This window comes from Oxyura jamaicensis, chromosome 1 (assembly GCF_011077185.1).
Source record: "Oxyura jamaicensis isolate SHBP4307 breed ruddy duck chromosome 1, BPBGC_Ojam_1.0, whole genome shotgun sequence".
Taxonomy (NCBI): Eukaryota; Metazoa; Chordata; class Aves; order Anseriformes; family Anatidae; genus Oxyura; species Oxyura jamaicensis.
The window spans coordinates 173555793-173580145 of record NC_048893.1 but is presented as its reverse complement, the minus strand read 5'-3'; the positions used below and the strand labels follow the sequence as shown (position 1 = coordinate 173580145).

At 40.4% G+C, this 24353-nt stretch overlaps 1 protein-coding gene and 2 long non-coding RNA genes across 3 annotated transcripts in view; 2 read left to right on the top strand and 1 right to left on the bottom strand.

The window, feature by feature from the left end:
- LOC118164619 overlaps positions 1 to 9565 on the top strand; it is a 49667-nt gene extending 40102 nt beyond the window's left edge. The window contains exon 3 of the long non-coding RNA XR_004749573.1: positions 9397 to 9565. This is a non-coding gene — a long non-coding RNA (uncharacterized LOC118164619). The remainder of the gene's footprint in view (positions 1 to 9396) is intronic.
- TNFSF11 (TNF superfamily member 11) lies at positions 1138 to 21165 on the bottom strand. Its single transcript, XM_035322248.1, has 5 exons — positions 20721 to 21165; positions 14623 to 14790; positions 8060 to 8105; positions 7876 to 7974; positions 1138 to 3470 (listed from the first exon to the last, which is right to left on the bottom strand). The coding sequence occupies exons 1-5, from the start codon at positions 20952 to 20954 to the stop codon at positions 3049 to 3051; spliced, it is 969 nt and encodes a 322-aa protein (XP_035178139.1). The 5' UTR covers positions 20955 to 21165; the 3' UTR covers positions 1138 to 3048.
- On the top strand, positions 14788 to 23195 carry LOC118164612. Its single transcript, XR_004749569.1, has 3 exons — positions 14788 to 15324; positions 17307 to 17955; positions 22916 to 23195. It is a non-coding gene; the product is annotated as an uncharacterized LOC118164612 (long non-coding RNA).
- Positions 23196 to 24353: the final 1158 nt, after the last annotated feature.

The window sequence follows — 24353 nt, the reverse complement described above, 5'->3', positions numbered from 1 at the left end:
GATGCTTAGTCCAAAAAATAAATATTTAAAAAATGATTGAGGTCCCAAAGTTATCTTACAAGGGAAATTTAAAGCCAATTATTGCATTGTAAAATTCAAGTGCCTGCTGCATTTGTAATGAGGACAGATGTGCTACAGAGCCGAGCCTCAGAAGCTTTCTTCTAACCTCTGGTGATGTAGGATGCACAGGGTAACCTACAAGTGAACCCACAAGGGCTCAAGACACACCGCAGCTACCATGAACTCATCTAGAGCAGACACAGCCCACAGACAGCATCATTCAGATGACATTTAGTCTTGGTGGTTCCCCTCCTTTGTGTAGTACTGTAAGTAGTCAGAACATTTGATAAGCATTAACTCAATGTTTCAAATCATTTGAAATACCCTCTAGGAAGATAGAGACTTCACCCCCAGGTGATGGAACAGGCACACACTAGACATTTTTCTCCCAGCCTATCAATGGACATCTATCCAGTCCAGAAAAAAATACAAGATTCATAGAATGGCTGGGCTTGGAAGGGACTTTAAATATTATCTAATTCCAACCCACCTGACATACAGGGATGCCACCCACTACATTAGGCCAGCCTGGCCTTGAGCACCTCAAGGGCTGGGGCATCCACAGCTTCTCTGGGCAACCTGTGCCAGTGCCTCACCACCCTTACCACAAAGAATTTGCTCCCACGGTCTAGTCTAAATCTACCTTCTTTTAATTTAAGACCATTGCCCCTTGTCCTGTCATTATCTACCTGAGTAAAGAGTCCTTCTCTGTCCTTTTATTAGACCCCTTTAAGTATTGTAATCTTGAAATGTTGAAAGAAACCCAGATTGCTCAGTAATTTCTGGCTTTGAACTGAAAAACATTCAGTGTGAAACAAAATGGAGATCCCCACTTCCAACTAAATTTCCAACACCTGATATTAATTACCCTACTTGAAAGTGGTGGATGCACGTGCCAAAGTTTGGAGACAAGTCTAGCCTCCTTAAAATTCAGTTTCATTCTCAAAACGGTTGATTTGTGCACCTCAGTTTTCTTGAGCTATAACATACCCACCCTGCATATTCTGAAATATGAACAGTGTTTGAAGCAGCACGAGAAACATGGGGACACGGGAAAATAAAGAAACCACAAAGGAATTTTTTCTTAGAAATATATTTTGTAAGAAAACAATATTAACATTAAAAAGAAATGTTTATTACACAGTATAAAATAATTGCTTGAATTCAACTCAGTTTATTATAAAAGTCTGAGGATTTGTATGAAGCTTCATTTCTTACACATTTGAGCATTCTGCCTTGTGATTCCTACTGCATTGAAGAGGTTTTCCCCACATCATCCTTAGAGCACCCAAACATTCCTAAAGCCTCCATGATCCCCACCCCAAAGTTGTTCTTTGCTCATATGTGCTCTAAACATCACCTAGAATATTTGCAGCTCTCTCCCAAGTTCCCCATACCCACCCTCAGATTCCTCCACCTACCTTTTTGGCCAAGCAACTATACAAGAGACAACACGTGTAGCGGTTAACTAGGAGTTTCCCCATATTAATTTGTTGGCTAATATGAACAGTGGCCAGCCACTGACGAATAATGGAAAATGGCTGAGTCGTTCTCAGCTGTCAGTTCTCATAAAACCTGTAAGAATCTCTCTCAACACTGCCATTCACCTGCCAGATCTGGCAGGAAGGTGCAGAGTTTTAGAAGCTAGAAGGGGAGAAAAAAGGACAGGCAATGCAATGACAAAAGCTTCATTTTCTCAGGAAACTAGGCTAAAAAAGTAATTGCTCAATTGCAGAATTTACAACTTGTAGAATTCATTGTAGGAAAATATGCCTGTTCAATAACTATAAATACTCCCAATACATTTCTGTGGCTTATTACACTGTTTCTTCTCCCCCCCCTTCAGGTAATACAGCTTTGTAATGTTAATTACCCTCCAGGTTTGAAAGGCACCCAGTGACCAGCATTCTGGTGTAATTATTCATGACTTTGGTGTGAATTTCCCTCCTCCCCCAAGTAATACTGACAAGTTTAACAGAAATCTATTAAGTTAAAAAGTACAAAGGTATATATTACATTTGCTAATTGCAAACAACCTCTTTTAGCTGCAATTTTTCCCATTGGGATTAAAAAGTGCACTAGTTTGACATGTCTGTACATTAAAAACAGTTTAAAACATTAAATATACAAACAGCAAGAGAATTTAAATATTTTGTATCAAATACTATAGGACAATATAATTTACATTTTTTTTACACAAAACATTACACCTAAAATATAACTTTAGATATTACAGAATACAAAAATACATACTTTTTGTCTAAAAAATGTCTTTGCAGGTTCTGGCACAATGTAATACTTTAAAGGCACACCATATTTTGGCAATCTATATTTTCAATTAACTGTGCAACAATAATAATGACCTGTAATTAACCTTTTAGAACTGTAAGGCCAGATCTCCCTTCTTCCTGGAAATAGCCCTTTTTTATCAGGTAAAAATGTGATTTAAATTGTTTAGGTGTTCCACAACTCATTTCTGCCACAGCTTGAGCTTTCCAACCCTAATCCAGCAAAGCATGAACATGCTTAACTAAGCATGTGAAAAGCCACATCAAATGCAATGGAATTAGTTATACATTCACAATTTTGCTGTCTCAGGGTCAGAATGCTCAGCCCCAAGCATGATTAAGCCTCAAATGCAATCTGGGAGCAAGATTCTGTCCTGCCCTATGTTTGTGCCAAACAGTCAGGTCAGAATGTGGAAATAATTCAGTAATACCAATTGCTCTGATTTCAACTATACCAATCTAGAAGTCATAATGACTCTACTGAAGCCAGCGGAGACATACAAAATAAAACTGGTGTAAGACTGAATCAGAACTACACAATTTTATCCTTGATGCATTTATGGAACTCTTGCCGTCTTTAGAGCTATATGCCTTATACAAATGCAACTGCGATGCAAAAAAAATTCAGTTCTGTCTTCAAGTTGTTTTGGGACCACTAACCCTTCCCTCCCCCCTCCCCCAATTTCAGCACGCTAAATATTCAGTCTAAATCCCTTACTTTAAATGCCCCAAAGTAAGTTGCTTCTTGTGATGAATCCAGTAGCAATGGGTTTGATACCTGGATACTTATCATTTCACCAGATTTTAATTTAAAAAACCCTCCTATGTTTACAGAATAAAAATGGAATTCTGAATTCCCTGACCAGTATTTGGTGCTTCCTCCCTTCATCAATACATCGGAGCGCCTTATTTTAAGGTTTGTCTTAGTCATATACACCATCAGCTGAAGCCCTCTTTTAGTCAGGTTGCCTGAAGTTTCATGATGTCTAAAACAGATGTTGGCATAAAGGTAGTAAAATCCATCTTGATTAACAATTAGTTTCCCATCATTAAACGTCATATTTGATAAGTTTGCCTGGCCTTTGTCATGATGCCAGGATGTAAGGTTCACTTTACGAGTTCCTGAAGAGAGGGGAGGAAAAAAAAATAATTACTTAATTTATAATCATTTCACAAAACATAACATTTAAAAAGCAATACCCAGATTTTTAAAATAAATAGCTTAAAATCAATAGCAAGTACCTTCATGTAGGCTAAACTGAAGTTTAAAGCTTCAGAATATTAGACAGTTATGATAAAAAGCATAAGAAATTTCCTTTTTCATCATGTGCTGCCCTCCCACAAAACGTCTGCTGGAAAATGGTACAGAACACGTGCTTGGCCAATAAATTGTTTGATGGCACTCAGTCACACAACAAGCTCTACACAGAAACTGCATTCCACCTACAACTTTATTCAGGTAACAAACAATTGAGAGAATTTGAAATGAAAAATTGCTAATGGAAAAAAAGAGAGCAAATCTTGTTATGAGTTAACCTGTGTTTGCAAAGAATAACTAAACAGCATCTGAAAAGAACTGATATTTCCTCAAATCAAAAGTTTATGAAACCTTCACATAGTTTATGCTCCTGTGACTGCAGCAGTACAAAGATATGCATGTTCTCATTTGAGAACACCAAAAAAAATGGAAGAGTCAAGACAGTTTTGTGTCTTTAGTACTACATAAGTTATCTATACTTTAGATAACAGTCACAGAAAAACCAGCCAAGACTCATGGGCAGAGGAAACAGCACCCTCCTGAGAAAGCCACACAAGTCCCTACCCTTCTTGAGACACGCCATGGCATGTAAGAGCCACTACAACCTACCATTTATTCAGCACGATACACAGGGCATAGCACAAGAGATGAAAGTTGGCCGACTTGTCCTCCTAACCACTAGCAACTCCCACACAAACCCAGCTCTGTTCACTCCCTCTGAGGCACCCACAGTAGCAGGCCTGCACAGGCACCAGGGGACCTTAAACCTTGGACTCCCAGTGCATCTACAGGACTGCCTGGAATATTCAGTGCCTTATCCTCCCCCCACAAACCAAAACAATCTACTCCCACCACACCCAGTGCTCACAAATATACTGGGGAACAACCCCAGGTACATTTGATTAAAGCTGCCTCCTGGATTTGTGTTGAAGTGAGGGAAGGTAATTAGGAACAGGGGAAATTGAGAGCTATGAGTCTTCCCTAGATCCAAAGGGCAACTTTTGCATGTGAGAGGAAAACTTTAATGGTAGTCCAGAACAAAAAAAAAACTCCTGGCATTTTTCCACAGAGACTTGAGCAAAGCACAGGTTATCAAAAGCAGACCTTAAATAGCTTCTGTCTTATGGCTCCAGTGTAGCTAAGTAGAAATTACCCAAGCCAACTTGTACAGAGAAGCCTTCTTCTGTGCAGTACCTCTAAAAGCTCTGAAAACCATCACAAATTGGAAGCCAAACTAAGATCCTAGGTCTCTTATCCTGGAACAACTCATCTGCAAGAGAATGCTGAATACCAGAGCACATCTCTGAAGCTGAAGAATAGCAGAAGTTGTAGGACTTCTTGTACACAGTGTTAAATCCACCAGAAATACCACCCTGGGAAGCTGTGCTACCTTCAAAGTGAGGAGGACAGGTGAGAAATTAGAGCCAATATCACTGCTTGGACTGAAAAAGGACAGAGATACAGAAGATACTAGGCAGAAAAGTAAACATATGAGCAAGTAGAAAGGCTTGCTGGTGGCCCACCAGGGAGATGCTAGGCAGATTTTATTTACCTGGCAAGTAATTTTTTTTAGTTGCCTGTCTCAAAAAAAAATCAAGAAGCAATTTTGAAGAAATCCTCAGTGAAAACACACAATTCTTTGCTGAAAGGGAAGATGGAAAACAAGTGCCAAAGTGACTTGTAATTGTGACACTGAGAGCAGCTACGGGTGAAGCTTGTTCACACTGTTTGGTGTTGAGAGCATTATCCATGGTCAGGTGGAGGGACAAGTGAAGAGCTGATGGAGAATGATCCTATCTAAAGATAGAATTAGACCTGCTTTGAGCAGGAGTTTAGGCTAGATCTCTGGAAGTGCCTTTCAGCCTAGATTATAATGCGATGACTTCATTAACCAAGGTAGACGGACGTTTTGCCACAATTCAGAGGTTTAGAAGAGGCATGTCAGAGCCAGTAGCACAGCACAAATGCACATTGGTGGAAGTTGTCATGTAACACTTAATGGAAGGAGTTAGCAGGATCTCAGTACTGCAGGTGGTAATACACCCCAATCAATATGCAGAAACACAGGCACAGGAAAAGAACTGGAGTATCTAAGCGCCAACTCAGCTCTCCATATATGAAACTCCAAAACATAATCCAAATTATAGGACGGTCAGAAGTGCAGTAACACAGTACCTTTTGAAACAAAAGTTTATAATGGAGCCCTAGAAGAAATAACACAAAGTAAGCCATGTTGACAAAAGCAAGAAGTCAGAGATAATGACTAAGGTAACCTTCCAAACATGGTAACAAGCATCAAAAAAAAAAAAAAAAGATAATTCTCAGTCTTTCTGGTAACTCAAGACAAATAAAAAAAACAATGTCTTAGATGTTTGCAGGCATGAACTAAGACTAATGCAACTGAGTTCCAACAGAATTAGTAGGATGGAAGATGATGGAAGGACATAGAAAAAAGGTATTTTATTACTCATTTGCACTATTGTAGCTTTCAGGTATAAATAAAGCCTGAGGAAAGGGCCAAAGCTCTGCCTGCTCTGCAAAAACACTTCTGGATGCAAAGGGCAGCTAAGCTGAACCTGTAACTGTAAATAGCTCAAAAATACTAGTGTTTCTTTAGGTACTAGCTAAAGGTACCAATTCACATCCCAAATGATATATTTAACATTTGCATTTATTTCTGTTTGTGCTCTTCTCCTTTAAGCTGTTACTAATTTCTATAATCAATTTACAAACCAAAATTCACTGTTTTCATTTAAAACCTAGGTAGTGTTTAAAGTGAGCTCTGGTAAAAAGCAAACAGCAAGCATCCAACTTTAACCTAAGGCAACAAATCTAAACCACTATGGCTTCTGCAGCTAAATGATGGGTGGGACGCCAAGATGTAGGAAGGGTTATTTTTCCCCCTCCCTGTCACTCCACAACTGCAGAAGTCCATTTGAGGCATGGTATTATTGTGAACCAGGTGAAAGGAAAATGTTCAGTGCCTATTCATGATACACATTCCCTTGCAAATTACCTAAACAAAATAAAATCCTGTCTGATAATGATAGACCGATTTTTTTTCCTGACATTGCTTTTTTTTGTGGTCAGAGTGATGATAGCAGAAAATTTAAAATACTAAAAAACAAATCAGCCCAGACTCATGGATGGCATAAAGCTATTTAGAAGGATTTCAGACATGCAGAGTGAAGAAACGTGGGAAGAAAATAGAAATTTGCAGTCAGAGAAAACGGGATAGGAAAGAATAACTCCTGGTGATCCACAGGCAAATTCTTCATCCTTTGTCTGTCATTAATTTCTGTGCCACCCAGTCCAGTGGGTAGAGCCTCACACCAGTGATAAGATAGTAAAGCACCTCACAACCAGTAGGTTCAGGGTTCTAGCTACCCAAAAGGATACCCTTACTGCCACAGTATCCATAAGAACAGCAGAAGCTGTCCTCATGATCGATGTCCCAGTAATGCTCTTCTAAAGAAAGCATAAGCCACGTGCCAGATCTGGAGGGAATAAGCCCAACTCATTGCATTGGTAAGAGGTTGATCTCCTCAAAGGAGGAAACAGAAGTTTGTAGCTACAAGGACGGTACGTCTCAGAGCTCCTGCAGGCTGTGTTGATTAAAAAAGAGCAATGTTTCTGTTGCCATTACCCACAAATGTGCTAATTCACTCCCTAGAAAGTTAATACAGTGATGCACATCAGTAAAAAGTATCAGGTATTAGTCCTGGTAAAAATACACTTCACAGAGTAGCATCTAGACAGACAGCAAAAAAAAAAGTCCCATGGGTGAATTTCTCAAAGTGTGACAGACTCCAGTTCTGTAGATGTAAATGAGTGTGTATATAACTAGAAAATTAATTCAATCTTCCAAAGACAAAGTGCTAAGACAAGTTTACTGATTCTGCATCCTCTACTACTGACCTCTATTATGTCAAAAGCCAAAATCTGACTCAAAGATAAGGCTGTCAGAAAGCATCTGAACTAGTAAGAAAGCTTGTAGAAGTTCTGAGTGCTTTTAGCAACTTGTAAAGTGGCAATCTGTTTGTAAAGCTCAACCTCTGGAAAATGACAATGCAGTTGGAGGGGGAAAGAATACTACCCTCTGGCAAGAAGCTAACCCCTCATGTGCAAATGACTTTTGTCTAAACAGAGCAGGATGGCAAAATCTCAGATTTCAGGCCTCACAGCACTCCCCTTTAGTCTGGTAATGCATACAGCTTAGTGAGTTGAGCACGTTCATAGTAGCATTAGAAGTATCCACTTAAAACTTACCTGATGGAATATTCTTATCATCAATAATGAGATGGGCAAAAGGCTGCTTCTCAGGCTTATTTCTCTTGTACAAATCCATTCCTAATGCCTCCATTGCAGCTGCAGATAAAAGAACTCCATTACCTCAGAAAAAAAACAAGTTTAATAGAACTAAAATATTTCTTATTCATAAATCAGCATCTACCTTTTTCTGGTCTTGGTGTTTCTCTTCCCAGGATACGCTGGACTTCCTAAAATGAGAAAAGAGACTTTGATGTTGCCTTGCTTATGTCTCACAGATCATTTCCACAAGTACAACACAGTATCTTCTCTGTATACATGTATACACAGGGTGGTTCTACCTACAGTATAGCCAGATGCCTGGAATACATATCCTGATATTTACTGGATGTATAATGTGAACACACAGTTCAAATGCCATAATCAAATTATTTCCTCTGTACAATACTTCTGATAAAGGCAGATAGGAATGCTAGCATGTGTGATCACTGCACCGTTTATTGAAGTAGCGATTACAGACATTTACAGCCATTTCTACTTATTGCACTTGGAACGTTTCTACTTATTGCACTTGGAACGCTTCTAAGTATAATGGAACAATGACTGCTAAAAATGCATCACATAAAACCATGAAGTTTATGAATTGACTTGGGGTCAAAAGGTAATGAAGGCAACAGTTCTACATAGAGACCAGTATGCAATCACACTAACTGTGGAAAATTAAGCCCCGCATTTCCTTTATGATGAGATAAATAAAAACCTCCGCCCCTCATGCTTTACCACTAACAGGAGAGGTTGCAAGACCACAAGGCTTTGCAATCAAGCCTCACTTACATTGAAGTATGTAGAAACTGGAGGATTAAGCATTTTCCACATCTGTACTGATCCAAATTAAGCAGGTGCCAGAGTTTGGAAGTACATATTCTCCAAGACTGTAGATTAATTTTAACATGAGCAAAGCCCATGTTGCCCCAGTGCAAATAACAGGTACCACAAGGCTCTGCTTTTAAACAATCCTCTCCTGTTTTATTCTTATGAAGATGTATTAACAACAGTTTTAAAAGGTCTAAGTAACATTGTTGTTACAAGCCTGGACAGTCTTGATAGAATTAGGTTCATTCCTCAGCTCTGTTTCCCCCCATGACTCTCCTCATCTGTTTCCTAAAAAAAACAAGGATAATACGCTCTTTCCTGCTGAGATTACCTCATACTATGAAACTATCAAAATGTTTAGTAGGAAACATTTTGCTGCATATAGCAAATCATATTCTTATCTTTGAAATGTAAGTGGGATCCTGTGTTTTCTCTTTAATTCTCATATACTGCTGCTTGTCTAATTAAAGACCATGTATATAAAGTCGACCTCAGATTTGGCCAGATCAGCAGAGTTCCACCATATTCTTTATTACTGCAGTGTTTTAGAACTTGAAATCTTGCTTTGAAAACACTTAACTCCTGCTTTTATGTAATTCTGCAGCCACAGTGAAATCTGTAACACCTTCTCTCTCTTTCTCCTTTCAGTAGGTGTCTAAATGTTAAACCAAAATGAAAAGCCACAGCAGCATGGAAGTTGTAGTATGACTATCAAAGCATAATACTTCAGCAGAGATATGCTGATTGTGTAGATATGAATCATTACGATGCTTTCTGCTGCAGAGACGAGAAGAAAAGCAGAAGAATCGCAACTTCAAAAGAAGCAAAACCCATGTCCACCTCCCCCCATTTACATTCACTTCCCCTCTCTGATCTTCTTACTTCAACATCAGTTCTAGCAGTATGAAAATGAAGCTCAGTTCTAGGAGCTGCATATCAGCCTCTAGCCACACCTGATCTATAACTTCATCAGAAGTACTAAGAAGAAAAATTGCAAGTATTTGGTACTGCCAAAGGTAGTAAAAGCATCTGAAGAGAACAGGGCACAGAGGTAAAAGAGACTGGAAGATGGACTAGATTCTCAGATGTCACTGCATTACAACTGCTCCCAAACCCTTCCCTAGGAAGGGGAGACTCCTTTTTCTTTTTCCTTTAATTGAAATCTTTTGTGTTTGGAGTCTTTTTTAGTGTCCTTTCTTTCTGGGGAATGCTTGCCTGGAGAGACTACTGGACAAATCCAAAAAGAGATATTTACATTTTAATCTTCTATTACCTAAAATGTTACTAAAAGAAAAAAAGCTTGATAAATGCACAGCCTTTGAAGTCCCTGAACTGGTTGATTCCTACTCTCCTTATAACCTAGTTTTCTGTTTGTTTGTTTTTCTCCTTATGAGCACAGAGTTCTGCTTCTGTAGGTTTCCAAAGATGCTCTGTCTTGAGCAGCTGGGTACCTTACTTTTTGAGCTCTAGGAGCCTGACTCAGCATATCCTCCATGAAGAAAGGCTGTGGTCCTCGTGAGATGCATTCTGAGCCACTTTCTTTCTAACTGATGGTGGTGCTATTCATCTACAACATCACTACTGGGTGAGCAAAACAGCTACCCCAGGAAGACCTGGGTCCACTTCTCTTGATGGTCTTGAACCCACCACTCCCCTGCTTCCTAGGAGCACCTTGGTTACCAAGCTGTAGCCTGGACTTGAGAGGAGCGCTCTGTGCTCCTCTTGAAGCTAGGCTACCATGCAATGAAGCTTGCAAGCACCATTACATCAAAAAGGAAGATAAGAGCAAGCCCAACACTAATATATACTGAGAAGAACTGGAGCCTAGCTCATGCTTAATCTTCTGTGTGCTCAACACTGAATTACAAATGGCTAGTCTGTAAATCCTCCATTAGCTGAGTTCCCAAGCAATGGACTAGTGTCAAGTTTTTACTTGATTCTGACCAGCCCCACAAAATTTTAACAGTCTTGCTGCTCCATTGCCCAAACTTCCATGAAGAAACTGGGAGAAATACATGAACTAGTCCTTAGAGAACAGGCATGGAGCTGTGGATTTCCTCCTGAAGGATATGTACTCCAAAACATTTCTTTTTTATTTTCCACTTCATCTGTTTCTACAGTTCCAAGACACTGATACACAACCTACCTTAGAACAACACGTAAACCTGTACTCACTTCTGACACTGAAAGACTTAAGGACTACATTTTTCACTGCTACCTGAATGTCTAAAGATAGCCTCTTAGTGGAACTGTAGCTCCATTTTTAAGAACCTGAATGTCATTAAACACCTCATACCTAATTACAATGGACACTACTGCTAAGAAAGCAGAAACAGCTCAACAGAACATGTCACTAAGACACTGCCACAAAAGCATGAGAACTGCTGACAAAATATTGCCAGTGACTTCTCTTAAGATTTTCAGCCACAAAACCAAGTGAGCTACCAAGCTGTTGAGTTATTTTTAGAAAAAAAAATGTACACAAAAAGTTACACCACACTGTTAGTTTTAAAATAAGCTGCTTCTGTACATCTTTGTGTCGTTTGCTCACTGCACACTATGTCAACTCTACTGGCCTGCTTCCCATATTCCAAACTTTTCCATACAGTCACTGTTCAAAAAAACAAGCAGCCAGTCAGAAAAATGAAAACGTCTTCCTTCCTCTGAAAAACAAAAGGCCATGGGGAAGCTGCAAAACTTCCCAATTTTAAAAGCTAAAACCATGCTTTAAGTGGCTGGAATGTGGGGAAATGCTTTCCTCATCCACAGCAGGCTTTGGGTTTTAGCCCTTAGACAGCTATCACACCTATTACTACATTAGCATGTCATCAGCATCCTTAAAACACAAGTTCTGCCCTTTACGTTATGTCTGAGTACGCATACGGTATGTCTGAGCACGCATAAACAAGTTACATAGGATCATGTAACATCTGTGAATGTTTTTTTCCTCCTCTTTGTTTTTACAATATCTCATTGTCTCCTTTGAGTAGCTACAAGTAGCCTTTTAAGACTGGGCAAGAGACCCACCCTCAGGACATTAATGTACTGCTTCAGTCATGACCCTAAGGCTCCCTTACACAGAGGTTTCTACTACTACCACCTCAGTGCTTTAAGGCCAGTTGATATCAAGAAGTAGTATCTGATTATCTTGCTGGAAATTCAGCAGTTTGAAGAATGCTAATCAGGAAGGAAGCGAAATAGAAAGTGCATAAACCAATATTCTTCAGAAGATTGAGATGAGCACTGCAACCTCTATTCAAATGAGTAGTCTATTGCCTGCAGGAAAAAAAAGGGCATGTAAAGTTGTCGGGTGGAAACTGAAATTTTAACAACTTACAACAATCACCCATGAAACCTTCACTTTGTCCATAACCACATGCACTTAAAATGTCTGCTAAGTATATAGATCTCTTTATAAGTGCTGCCCTGGAGGTCTAGCTACAAAGTGTGTTGTTGCCATGAAGGAGACTAGTTTACGCCTGAACTCCCCGATCTGCTAGAAGCTGGGAGTATTGCCAAGAAAAGATACTTATGAATTGACCAAGATATGTTTGTAGTCCTTTCTACTTCAGACTCATAACAGACTTCATAAGAACTGTGGTTAGTGCATGTGGGCTGCCGAGGGTTTTTAGGGCTACATGCAAAAAAATTAAGCAAACAGACAGACTAGGAAAGTATATTATTTGTCTGCTTTAAAGTTTATTTGCAATAGTATTGAAAATGTGTTTTCTACTGAGTAAGCTGCTCCCTAAGCAGTATTTTTACTCCAGAATATGTTGAGGAGGTCATCAGATTATTTTTTATTATTTTATTTTTACTTTTAAGTTAGGAGACAAACATTTCCAGACCTGACCTTAGAGCACTACTATACTGGTTTTCAGAAGAGCACCTGCAATGTCAGTCCCTGCGTTAGATTTAAACACTTTTCTTTGCACACCTGTAGACTACAGATGAGAACTAACATAGTAAGCTAAAAGCTGTAACCAGACTATAAAACTTAACAAAAAAAAGGTTGTCTGTTTTCATTTCCTGAATAGCTTGAATTGCTAAAGACAAACAACTGAAAAAACACAGAACTTAAACTGTATTTTAAAGTGTTCCATTTCAGTCACCTAATGCACTGTCAATGAAAATACGGATACCAGCTCTTGAAACACACACACTTCAGGAAACTGAATAAAGCAGAGAAAATAGGAAACATCTTTCCAGTCACATGAACTGCATTCCCACACAAAGGGCTAGTCTAACTGTAGATAAGATTCAGATGCATCTCTGTGTTTCAGTACAGCAGAACCAATGAAAGGCTCAGCTCACACAGCTTAAGGCAAATTTAATTTGCCTCAACACCGTTTCTTTCATTTCTATGATATGAATAGAAAAGATGCAAATGTAGCCCTAGGCAAACATTTACCTATTTTTCTGTGTCATCAACGTATGATGACAAAGCATCCAGAACACTGACCCTGCTGCTTAGTATGTTCTGTTGCATTCAAAAAATTTAGAGTCTGATTACTTTGGCAGGGAAAGCATCATTGTTCTCAAACTAACGGTCATCAACCAAAAAAAAAATTTATCCTACTCACTACTTATCTTGGCAACAGCCTTTGCAGCATTTAACCTCTATGCTGAATGGCAGAATATGCAGCCTCCACTGAAGTTAATGCTTTTGTTGAGTAACCATCAGCAAATGACCAAAATGCAGAACTTCCCATTCACTTACAAGCTCCTTGCTCGCAAGAGTGCCGCAAGAAAGAGCGCTCTAGTACCAGCACACAGAACACACAAGTAGGAGTAGCCTAAAGAAAATGCTGGAAGAAAGAACTAGTCCTACAGAGTTAACACATTTTCCTAAGTTTTTGAAGGAGGTGGCAAGTAAAGGGAACAAGGCTCCCAGCTTTAAGTTTTGTTCCAAAAAAGATCTGTCATTGAAGGTACTCTATTAAATCAAACCCGATCAGCACAATTAATGCACTATATAGTTAAGTCTAGTACAAGTCACTCTGTAAAGGGTTCAGCTCAAATCTAATGGAGCATCCTTTACGAAAAGCCTAACAGTCATATGCAGATGTGAAGAGATAATGGACCTTATAAGCCAGGAAAACCAAATACCATAGCACACATTCAGCTTCTTCATTAGCCAATAATTAGCAGTAAACACTATCAAGAACACGCAAAGAGATCAAATACAGTAACTGGTAAGGGACAATTGTGACATATATTCAGCTTGCCTAGGTTTCTTCATTAGGGCTAATTTAGCTGCCTGCTTTTGTTACTTGAGTTTGGAAAAAAGCTGTCATTCTCAAGTGCTGGGCAAAGAACGCCTACTTATCACGATGGCAAAGCAGATCTTCCACCACTGTGGCAAAATGAGCAAAAAAGGATACTGTCCTTCATTCTGGGTAATCTAAACTATTGTACTGCAGAAAGAGTAAGAAACAAGAGCAGACGAGCACAAATACTATGCCTCAGCACTTTGCTTGTCAATGGCCTTGGCCTGGAGAATCCTGTCAGAAAGTCAAAAGATCAGTTGGGAAAAAAAGTGGAACTGTCCTTTTCACGAGCATCCAAAGTGTTGGCAAACCTATGCAAGTATTAGGATAAATGACTGTCCTCTGACCCACCCAAACATCAGAACTGCCTATCAACTAACTGCAATTAGTTTTGTATGTGACTTCAAGCCTTCTTTCAGCAAAATTAAAAAATTTGAATGTAGAATTGGTTAACCCTACCAAAGGTTCATAAGCAAATGCAGTGAGATCTCAGATCCATCACCATATAATTCAAACACCAAAAACTGCTTTCTAGAACTTACCTCCGAACAAAGATGCTGGAAAACTTGCTTAACAAGCATAAAAGAAAACATCCGTCACTTACCTTCTGCACAGCTCTTTGGAGAGCCTGTTTCATCCTTCTACATGATTCCGGCATTAACTTCACGTCTTGATTTTCAAATGGTGTATCTTGCAAACCTATACTTTCTTGAGATCTGAAAAGCATTCTGACACAGTGTGCATCTTCTTTTGAAATTCTACTAGGGTCCATCTGAAACAAAAATACAAGCACAGCCACAGTTTTAAGAGGCTGTCCAACACACAAGAACATTTAAATCAGGGCGAATTTTCAACCATGTAAAAGTTTGGCAACTAGCTAAGTTTATTACCTAAATTTTTATTCTAAGCAATGAAGAGAAAGTGTTCCTCGCGGGAATGTTTACTTCAGGCAACAAGTACGTAAGATAAGAGAATAAATGTATCTTCTGGAACTGCCTAGTTTGTTAGCTTAGACTGGATATCGACTTTCAAAAGTTAAAAATTACTTAAAGATTAATCCCACCTTTACTGTAAAAATCAATAATCCTGAATTCCATTTTTAGACCACCCAATGCAATATCACAATTATTTTCCACAGCCATCCTATCTATTAAAACTATATATTGTAAGATGTCAACAGCAGCAACTTGGGGAATGTATGTACATCCAGCACATCCTTTTCAAGAGAAGAAACAGAAGCAACAGAAAACAGCTATCACAAAATATGTTGCAGGCAAGACATATTGCTGCATGAAACAGTCGCCAGGTAAGATCGCACAAATTCAGAAAGATAATAAAACTGTACTACAAAACACCTCCTCTTTATTGGACAAAGTCTAGTAAATCCAAAATATCTGCAAGGTATTTTTAGCAATTAATTGCTCCGATTGAATCGAATATAATTTTTAATTGTACGCACAGAATGCTCCTAAGTTCTACCAATCTTAATTCTAAGATGACTTAGAAGGATATTTGAAGAATCAAGATCGTGCCTCGGCAGAATTCAATTGCACAAACATTATTCAAACCATTTTACTCTTTAACCCCCCCTCCATACAACTCACACTCAACAGATATTAACCATTCTCTTTTAAATATAGCCTAAGGCTCTCAGCAATTGATCTCAACATTTATTTATGCTGCTTTTACATCAGAAGGGTTTGTGCACTCAAAAGCTTATCTAAGTTCTGTGTTAGCTGGTCTAATAACAACAATTCTACTTTTTTTTTTTCCCCATAACGTAACCAAAGCACCAATTTATATCGGAAAATTACATAATATATTATGAATATTCATGATGAGGGAATGTCAGTCCATTGCAGCTAGTACCAAACCAATGGTCATTTTCCTTTAAAATAGCATTGAACAAAACAGAATGTCAAAGGAGGTTTTGCAGCATACACAACAGCCAGGCTGAATCAAATTTATGTCAACTGTTCACATACATAAACATGAATTCAATTCCCTAAGCCCCCCAAAAGACCAAAACTAACTTAAAAGCGTAAGATTAGGATTACAGAGGTAAACTCAAGCCTACAGGCAGGCAGGCAGCCAGCAGCACACACTGGAGGAAAACATCTGTTGCACAGATAGCCATGTCAACAGCAAGTTGTCTCCTCCATCACCATCCTCCTGCTGAAGGCTCCAGGTGAGAACTGTTTGCCCCATTTATTCAAACCAATGTCAGTCCCCATGAGCTGGTTTAGCTGTCTCAGTTATCCCTGCAGATTTGGAACGGAACAGGTCAGAAAAGTTTCACCTGAGGATCAGAAGACACCACAGCTTTTGAGCAGAGGGGCAGAGATGAGTTACAGGCTGGCTTGGAAGCAGTAAGAGCTTCTGGTGTAGCCTGACACGAAGTCTAAAGGAAAATGTGTTTATAGCTATTACAGCTCTACTAAGCCCTAACTATGTTAATAACTTCTAAATGCAGCCCCGCTATCCATTTAAACTGACCTCTGTGCCCTCACCTTCTTCGCGATGAAATCCCACTCCTGGCACACAAGCTCCTCTTTAAACACGTACCATGGAGCACTACCCTGAGGTAATTTTTTGTTGAAGCAGTTTCCTGAAGGATTAACACCCTGAAGCCAGCTCACTGCAGGTGTCAGGCAGGTATCAGAGCTAATACAAGGGCATGAAGGAGCAGGAAGGCAGCGCTTAGCCTTGACAGCTGTAAAACTGCCACCTAAAACTGTATCCCAGCAGATTCCACCACTACACAGAATCTCAGAGAATCAACAGTAAGTGGAGATAAAGAAACAGCTGTTGGTAACCATTTGTGTTAAGAGGCAGTTCATAGAGAAAGACCAAGGTCTGGAAGGTGCTGGTCCGGCAGCCCCTTGCTGGAAGCCAGGCCAATGTATAACTTCAGGCTGATTGCTCGAGGCCTTCTCTAGCCAAGCTTGACGGAAACTCCATCGATGGAGGCCTGCAACCTCTTCAATTTGTTGATAAGCCTCTGGCACTGAGGCACCCAAAACAGGACCAGATGTAGCCTCTTACACTGGTATTGTCAGGAACCATAGAGAATTAGGGCCTTCAACTGGATCTGGATATCTAAGTCCTCTCCCTTCCACACACACCACTGAACAGAAGACTGCCAGTAGGTACTCACTTTTAACAGCAATACTACTAATGCGAAATTATTACCCCAGTTTGGGATTTATTTAAACACAACTTCTGAAAAGCAGACAAGAAAACTAGGTTTTAAAACACAAAAGTCATGAAAGATTTTCACTTTTCTAGGACCTGAGCATTCAGCATGACAACTCTCACCCAGCAGGGACTTTCAGCTATCGCCATCCCCAATGAGACAAAACGTGTCACAAAACACTGTGCCAGAACAACAGCAGCAGCTTGTACAGAAGCACTTGTTCAGATTATTGCTCATCTGTTGAAGGCTCGGGATAGAAAACCATCATCTCTGCACCTACAGTTAAAAGACTGAGAACTTAATGGGAACACCAATTACTTCAGCAACTTAAATTTAGGCTGTACAACCCATCCTGACAAGTCACAAATCTCTAGAGATCTATTTTCTGATAAGGTGAAGCTCTGATCTCAGGACTAATAACCTACCTGGTTGCCCTTACCGTTTTCAGAGAATACCCAGCCAGCACGACTTCTCAACCACGGAAGTGAGCTCACCTGTCTGAACAGCCCTTCTCAGAAATCCTGCAACTGACATTTTATAAAAAAAAGTACGTACTGAGCTGCCATGGCTGCAAACAGACAATACCGAGCACCGACACCCTAACTGTGGGCAACAAGCGACGAACAAAAAAGCTTTCAAGGATGTGTTCTGAGAAGAGCTTCTGAAGAGCCAAAACTAAATACCAGAACGGTCTACAGAAAGCAGTGTGCTACCTTGGAAGGCACAGAAGGTTAGCGGAAGGTTAGTCTTTGAATAAATAAAGACCTTCAGCATGAAGTCTTAAAGATTTAATACCTGTAAAAAAAAAAAAAAAACAAGATGCTATGGACAATATTGGAGAAAGCTTTAAAACATGATAAGGAAGCTAAATACCCTAGGGCTATTGGCCCGTTTAAAGATAAAAATCTATCTGTTTTACTATACATTACACACGTTACTATTGTGCGTACACATCTCCTGTCTCCAACCTTGGAATCAGATCACATCTTAATTGTCCCTTGTTATCAACATTTTTCATTATCTGTAACTAATTTAGTTGCATCCCTGGACTCCCTTCAAGTAATTCAGGGAAGGCAAAATGAACTCCAATATCACGGGTGACAGCAGATGAATGTACAGAATTAAGAGCCAATTTTATAAAGATAAAAAGATTTGTTTTGATTTTAAAAGACAATATATTCCAGCCAACTTTACTTATTAACTATTTCCTCAATTTTGCAATGTTACAGTATCACATTCTGTACTTTCTCCCTTAAAAAAATGTTAACCATTTATACTTGTTTTTGAACCTAAACCAACTTCAAGTTTAATCAAATATCACTTTACACTCTGTGATCTTTCCTAACCACCAAGAAAGAGTTCTTCCGGGCTTCCAGAAAGTGCTAGTGACCCCTAGCAAGCGGTTTGCTGTTAGCCACTGCTCCAGCATGCTCACAAGATTTTAGATCAGGTCTGAAAGAAGATTGTTTAAAAACGTTGTAGCAAAAAGACTTCCACAGATGCATGAAATGGCAATAAAAATCTGTCTTCCAGGTCCCCGTTTATCTAAATGTGAACTCTTTGGTACAGTAGAATGCTTAACAATTGAACAGACTTTTTCAAATAGGAAAAATTGATAAGTTCGAAGTTGCAGGTTAAACTGTGGGAGTTTGACTTCCAGCCCCTACATCTGGCTTTGAGCCCATCTAGCTTGTTCCACTGCCCCCCAGTGTGCTCAGCACTAGACCAAATCCCTACTCTTTTCTCATCTAAGTACAGGAAGGAAATGGACCAGAATGAAAAAAGTAAAAGCAAAGCTTTTGAAGACTATATTTTAAGCATCTTCCAATTAAAGTGAAATAAAATACTTAGCACTTTCACTTGGTGCTGTGCAGGAGTCTCTATTGTCTCCATCTGCTCAGAGTACCCAAATTTGCGCTGCATTTTCATTGACCATGAGCAAATATTTCTCACAAAGCATAATCACCATGAACACTTAGTAGCAATACATGTTAGTGTTTAATTTCATGGATTCAGTACTTTGCACAAGATGGTCCAAAAAGAAAACCCAGAACACCTTAATCTTTTTACAGGTCAGAATGACAGCATTCTGGAATACTGGTAACATTCAGTTTTTTTTGTTTTTGTTTTTGTTTTTTCCCCCCCCCCCCCCCCTTTTTAAATGTACCAGCTCCTTGTCTCATTTGCATTGTGCTACGTTATTTCTCGGCCACAAACATGTGTTTACCCATGAAAATCTGGTGTCAGTCTTAGTTTTGTGTCTTGTGAAATTCCAAATGCTCAAGCCACAAAACAAACAAAACTGAGGAAAAACCAAAACCTCAGTTATTGTCTCAGCTCGTATTGTGTCATGATCTAGCCCAAATGATTTTATGCAAATGAAAATAAGAAGTGTATGGTAAAACTGAGTCAGAGTTTACTCAGCCTCTTTGGGTTTTGAAGGGCTTGTAAAACAGTCCTGTTAAATCCTGTAATATCTTAATATGAGCCTATAAAGCCAAGTCTTGCTAATTCACATTTGGTTAGTCCACCAACCAACACAGCCCCTACTAATAACTCTTCATTATTTTAACAGAATAAACCACAAAACCTAAGTTCTAATATAAGGAAGTATAACTTTAGATAGATTAACACAATTAAATTTGACAGCAGACAGATTGATACAATTAAGTTTGAAAGGATAACTTTAGATCGATTAATACGATTAAATTTGACAGCAATCCTTTCAAAACATGCCCCATATAAATAAAAGTATTTGTAAGGCAATTAATACTTAACTTCTACAAGACCTATTGTATTTTTTCCAACTGTGTTATTGTACAGTAAGAAAGTGGTCAGCAATGGTAGATTACCATTATTACCTTATTATTGTGAATTATGTACTTACTTCAAAAGTGTATTTGTCAGTAATAGCAAAGATGACATTTTCGACATTAGAAAGTTTTCAGGCAGTATTTTAGTCAAGCCTACACCTAGGTACAATGCATTTTTTAGCCCTCTCAAAAGTTCAAGTTTGCAAAGTCCATCCAGCAGCATAGCTCCAAATCTACAGGAACTAGAAACCAGTACGAGAGCCAAGCTGCCAAAAGCAGAATTACAACCACACTATGTATTTTTTTTTTTTTTTTTTAATAAAGGAACCAGAGGCAAAGTAGTCTTTATGGTAAGAAAACTCTCGTTATCCTTTCTGGGGCGTGTGTGCAGCGCTGACACGAACCTATCAGGCAGGGTCCTGAAGGAGGAGAGGTGAAGACGGTAAAAAGAGTGGGAACACACGGTTTTAAAAAATATAGATACTGTGATAAGTTGCTTTGATTGCAATGGCTCTCTAGCACAACAACAAGCGTGCACTTGTGCACTTCCACGAGCTATGTTTTGACGGAGCTGCCGTGCAGCTCTGGAGTTAAAAACACGAAGCGCCACGGGGGGCTCCCAAGACGCCTTCTCCCCTTTCCTCCCGCAGCCTAAACACCTCGGCGACCCCTCTCCCCACGGCAGCCGCTTACCTGAGCTCGGAAGTAGAGGAAGAGGGCCACGCTGCACACCACCTGCCCCAGCCCCAGCAGGACGAGGGCGGCCAGGAGCGAGCGGGAGGCGGGCGGCGGGTGCGGGTGTGCCGGCAGCGGCGGGGCCGCCTGCGGCGGGGCCGGCGGCGGCGGGGCGCTGTCGTGGGCGTTGCCGCCGCCCAGCTCCTCGGAGCCCCGCAAGTACTTGCTGTAGTCTCGGCTGGCTCGCCGCATGGCTCCGCAAAGCGGCTCCACGGAGATTTTTTCTTTTTTCTTTTTTCCCCCCACCCCCCAACCCCGGCCTCGCTACGAACAACCCCCGGCGCCCCGGGCAGGGCAGCTCTTATAAAGTGTGGCGGCCAATCAGCCCCGGGCGGTGTGACTCGTCCTCCCTCCGCCCGCCGCCACCACACGCACGCACATGGCCACCACTCCCCTCTTATGGCGTCTCTTCCCTTCCCTCCCCGAGTGGGGACCGGCCCCCGGCGGCGGGAGGGTCGGCTTAGGTCGGGCCCTCCCCTGCCCTCAGAGCCCTCCTCAGGGAGCCGAGATGCTCGCCCTCCCCTCAGGCCTCGGTGTGAAGAGTAATAAAGTTCCTCAAAGACCTGCTGTGTACCCCTTTCACAAAGGGCTTTCTCCCCTCACAGAAGCTCCAGCTCCTGGGGCTGTACTTGGAGGTGCCCTCATGGTTGTCTCTGTCCCGTTGGGTATGGGGAATGCTTGCAGTGCCCAAAACAAGGTGAGACAGTGCTAAGTGTTGTCAGAGGGCTGGGGTAAAGTAATGAGAGAAAGCTGCCTGCCAATGACCCGCCAGAGATGGGGCTCCCCATCTTCCTCCACTCTGCCACAGAGGCATTTCTGAAGGCTCAGTGAGGAACTGCATCTTGCTGCACTCCCTGTGTCTCAACCTGAGTCATGCTGCCTTTTGTAGCCACTTATTTCAGCATGATCCCCTTCAGATCAGTTATCTCCTTCATATACCTGCTCATTCAGAGCTTGCCTATTTATCTTTCCTGCCTCCATACAGTCTTTATTCCCTCAGCTCTTTTACTCATCATTTTATCTATGCATTTGGAGATGTAACTATCTTATCACTAGGACCAACTTCTGCACCTAACTAGTCCGCTTTGTGGAAAGTGTTCTCCTAAATCCTATGGAAGTGCTTGTTGTAAAGGCAGTTCAGAAGTATTAGATCTGCAGTCCTGTAAAATTCAGTGGGGAAATGGTACGGACGTAAAAGCAACTGAGTTGAAGTCTAGACCAGCCTTTGAAGAACATGGGAGAATAACACAGATCCATGTAAGTCATTTGGACGGTAAAAACACAGTTTAGTTTTTGGCTCTTACAACATGACAGAATATCCTGTTTAGGTCTGCCCAAGCTAAAAAACTGAGAAACTTCACCTCCTAAAGAGGCTGACTGCACAAGACATGATTACATGCTCCAAGAAATTAAAGAAAACTGTCCGAAATATACCAAACCACTGTGCGACAAATTACTATCAAAATAAGCTGACATAATTTAACGCTGGACCCACATAGTGCAATAACAATTACTTCACCAACAGTGAGACACATCTGAGAAATGATGGTTTCACAGCACCTGTTTCTCAACATCACCCATCAGGAAGTCATGGAGCAATACTCAGCCTCGAATGGCTGCCCCTGTCCTTTCCAAATGCTTACAGTTCTGCTCAGAAATATTGGTAGTATTGTGGTCTGTAGATAATTGGAGGAAATGTTTCTCTACATGTGTCTCAAAGAACTTTTCTGAAAACGAAAGGAAGGTAAGCTAGCCACCATCCCTTGCATAATAACTTTGAAAATAACCTTACATACTCAGCTAGACAGCCCATAGTAAATGAATTTTACCTTGATTTACAGTAACATTTTACTTTCAGGAGAGGAATAATAATGATATTTATTTTTTTTAGAAAGATGCAAGTTTTATTTTTCTTTAAAGAGTCCATGTAGTTTTTAAGATCCAGTTGCCAATTAGTTATTAAACCGTTGATAAAGGAGAAATTAGAGTAATATCCGTGACAACAGCTGATTTTTTATTCTTTCATATGAGAAAGAACTCTAGAAAAGCCTCTGCTCTTTTCACCTTGGAGCTCAAAACTCTTCCTAAATAAGAAGGAAAAAACTGTGAATTGGCATCTTTTACCACCTTAAGACTTTTACTTGCTCTTCTAGATTCTTACAGAAGGAAACTCAAGTAGACTTTTACTGAAGAGCCACGAGGATCTGCAGATATCCTCCTTAAACATGTTGTTATATATCAAAGCTTCTTTCTCTGCAAAAACTCCTGGATCACTGCATCATAAACTATCTTCTTACTGGCACTGTCTTCTGTATTATCACTACTAACTATGCTACACCAAGAAAGTATTATGGTTAACCTGTATAAGTGATACCAGCCTTTTAACTGTCATGAATTCAGGCTGAGAGAACTGGGCCTGTTTAGCCTGGAAAAGAGGAGACTGAGGGGAGACCTCATCAATGTGTATAAATATCTGAGGGGAGGGTGTCAAGAGGATGGAGCCGGTCTCTTTTCAGTTGTGCCCAGTGAGAGGATGAGAGGTAATGGGCACAAACTGAAGCCCAGGAGGTTCCATCTCAATATGAGGGGGCACTTCTTTACTGTGAGGGTGACAGAGCACCGGGACAGGTTGCCCAGAGAGGTTGTGGAGTCTCCTTCTCTGGAGATATTCAAAACCTGCCTAGATGCCATCCTGTGCAATGTGCTCTAGGTGAACCTGCTCATCAGGGGGGGTTGGACTGGATGATCTTCAGAGGTCCCTTCCAACCTCAACCATTTTATGAATCTGGGATTAACCTCATCTATTTCTTCTTCATCCACAATGATTTCACCCTCAGCAAACTACAGATGCAAGCAAAAGCAATCAGGTGCTTGCATCCAAGCACAAGGATATCAGGCTATTCATGAGTCACCCCACAAAAAAAAAAAAAAAAAAAAAGAGAGAGAGAGAGAACCTTTAAATAACCATCCCACCGAAACACCAAAACAGCGTGGGTTCCTAGGATACACTAGGATACATAGATGACATCTGGACTGAAAACTTGGATTCCCTCATTGATTTCTACCACAAATTCAGCAGCCAGAATTGTCCATCAAACTATCTCTGGAAAACTCTTACATCAGCATCAACTTTCTAGACACCACGGTCAACATAAAAAATAGCAACCTACAAACTACCATATGCAGAAAATCCACAGACCAACACACCTCCTTCCACAAACCATCAGCTATCCAAAACACAGTAGAAAAATTGTGATATAGTACCAGCCCACAGACATCACCTCATTTGCTCTGAGGGCAACATTCATAGCACACCCTCAGAAAGCTAGGGATGATGTTCATCCTATAGTGACATTGCTCTAGGACTGCATATTTGAAGAAGCCACCTAAACCTTGTACAAGCTTACAGAGAGAAAATCCCTCACTGGTTATCATGTACCACAATATGCAATGCTGGAAAATATTAACAAGCTGCAACCTACGTTTGAAGAGAATCATACCTTGAAATGATTTTCCCTAAAACCACCCTTCCTTCCCTTCAAGCAGCACTCGGCACCATTATTGGAAGCAAATTTCTGGCAGACCAGCATA

Excerpts from the sequence above, each read along its gene's own strand:
- TNFSF11 (XM_035322248.1), bottom strand. The coding sequence starts at position 20,954 with ATGCGGCGAGCCAGCCGAGACTACAGCAAGTACTTGCGGGGCTCCGAG. Across the intron at positions 14,791-20,720 it reads TCCTCTACTTCCGAGCTCAG|ATGGACCCTAGTAGAATTTC; the intron begins GTAAGCGGCTGC and ends TTTTTGTTTCAG. Across the intron at positions 8,106-14,622 it reads TCCAAAGAGCTGTGCAGAAG|GAAGTCCAGCGTATCCTGGG; the intron begins GTAAGTGACGGA and ends TTCTCATTTTAG.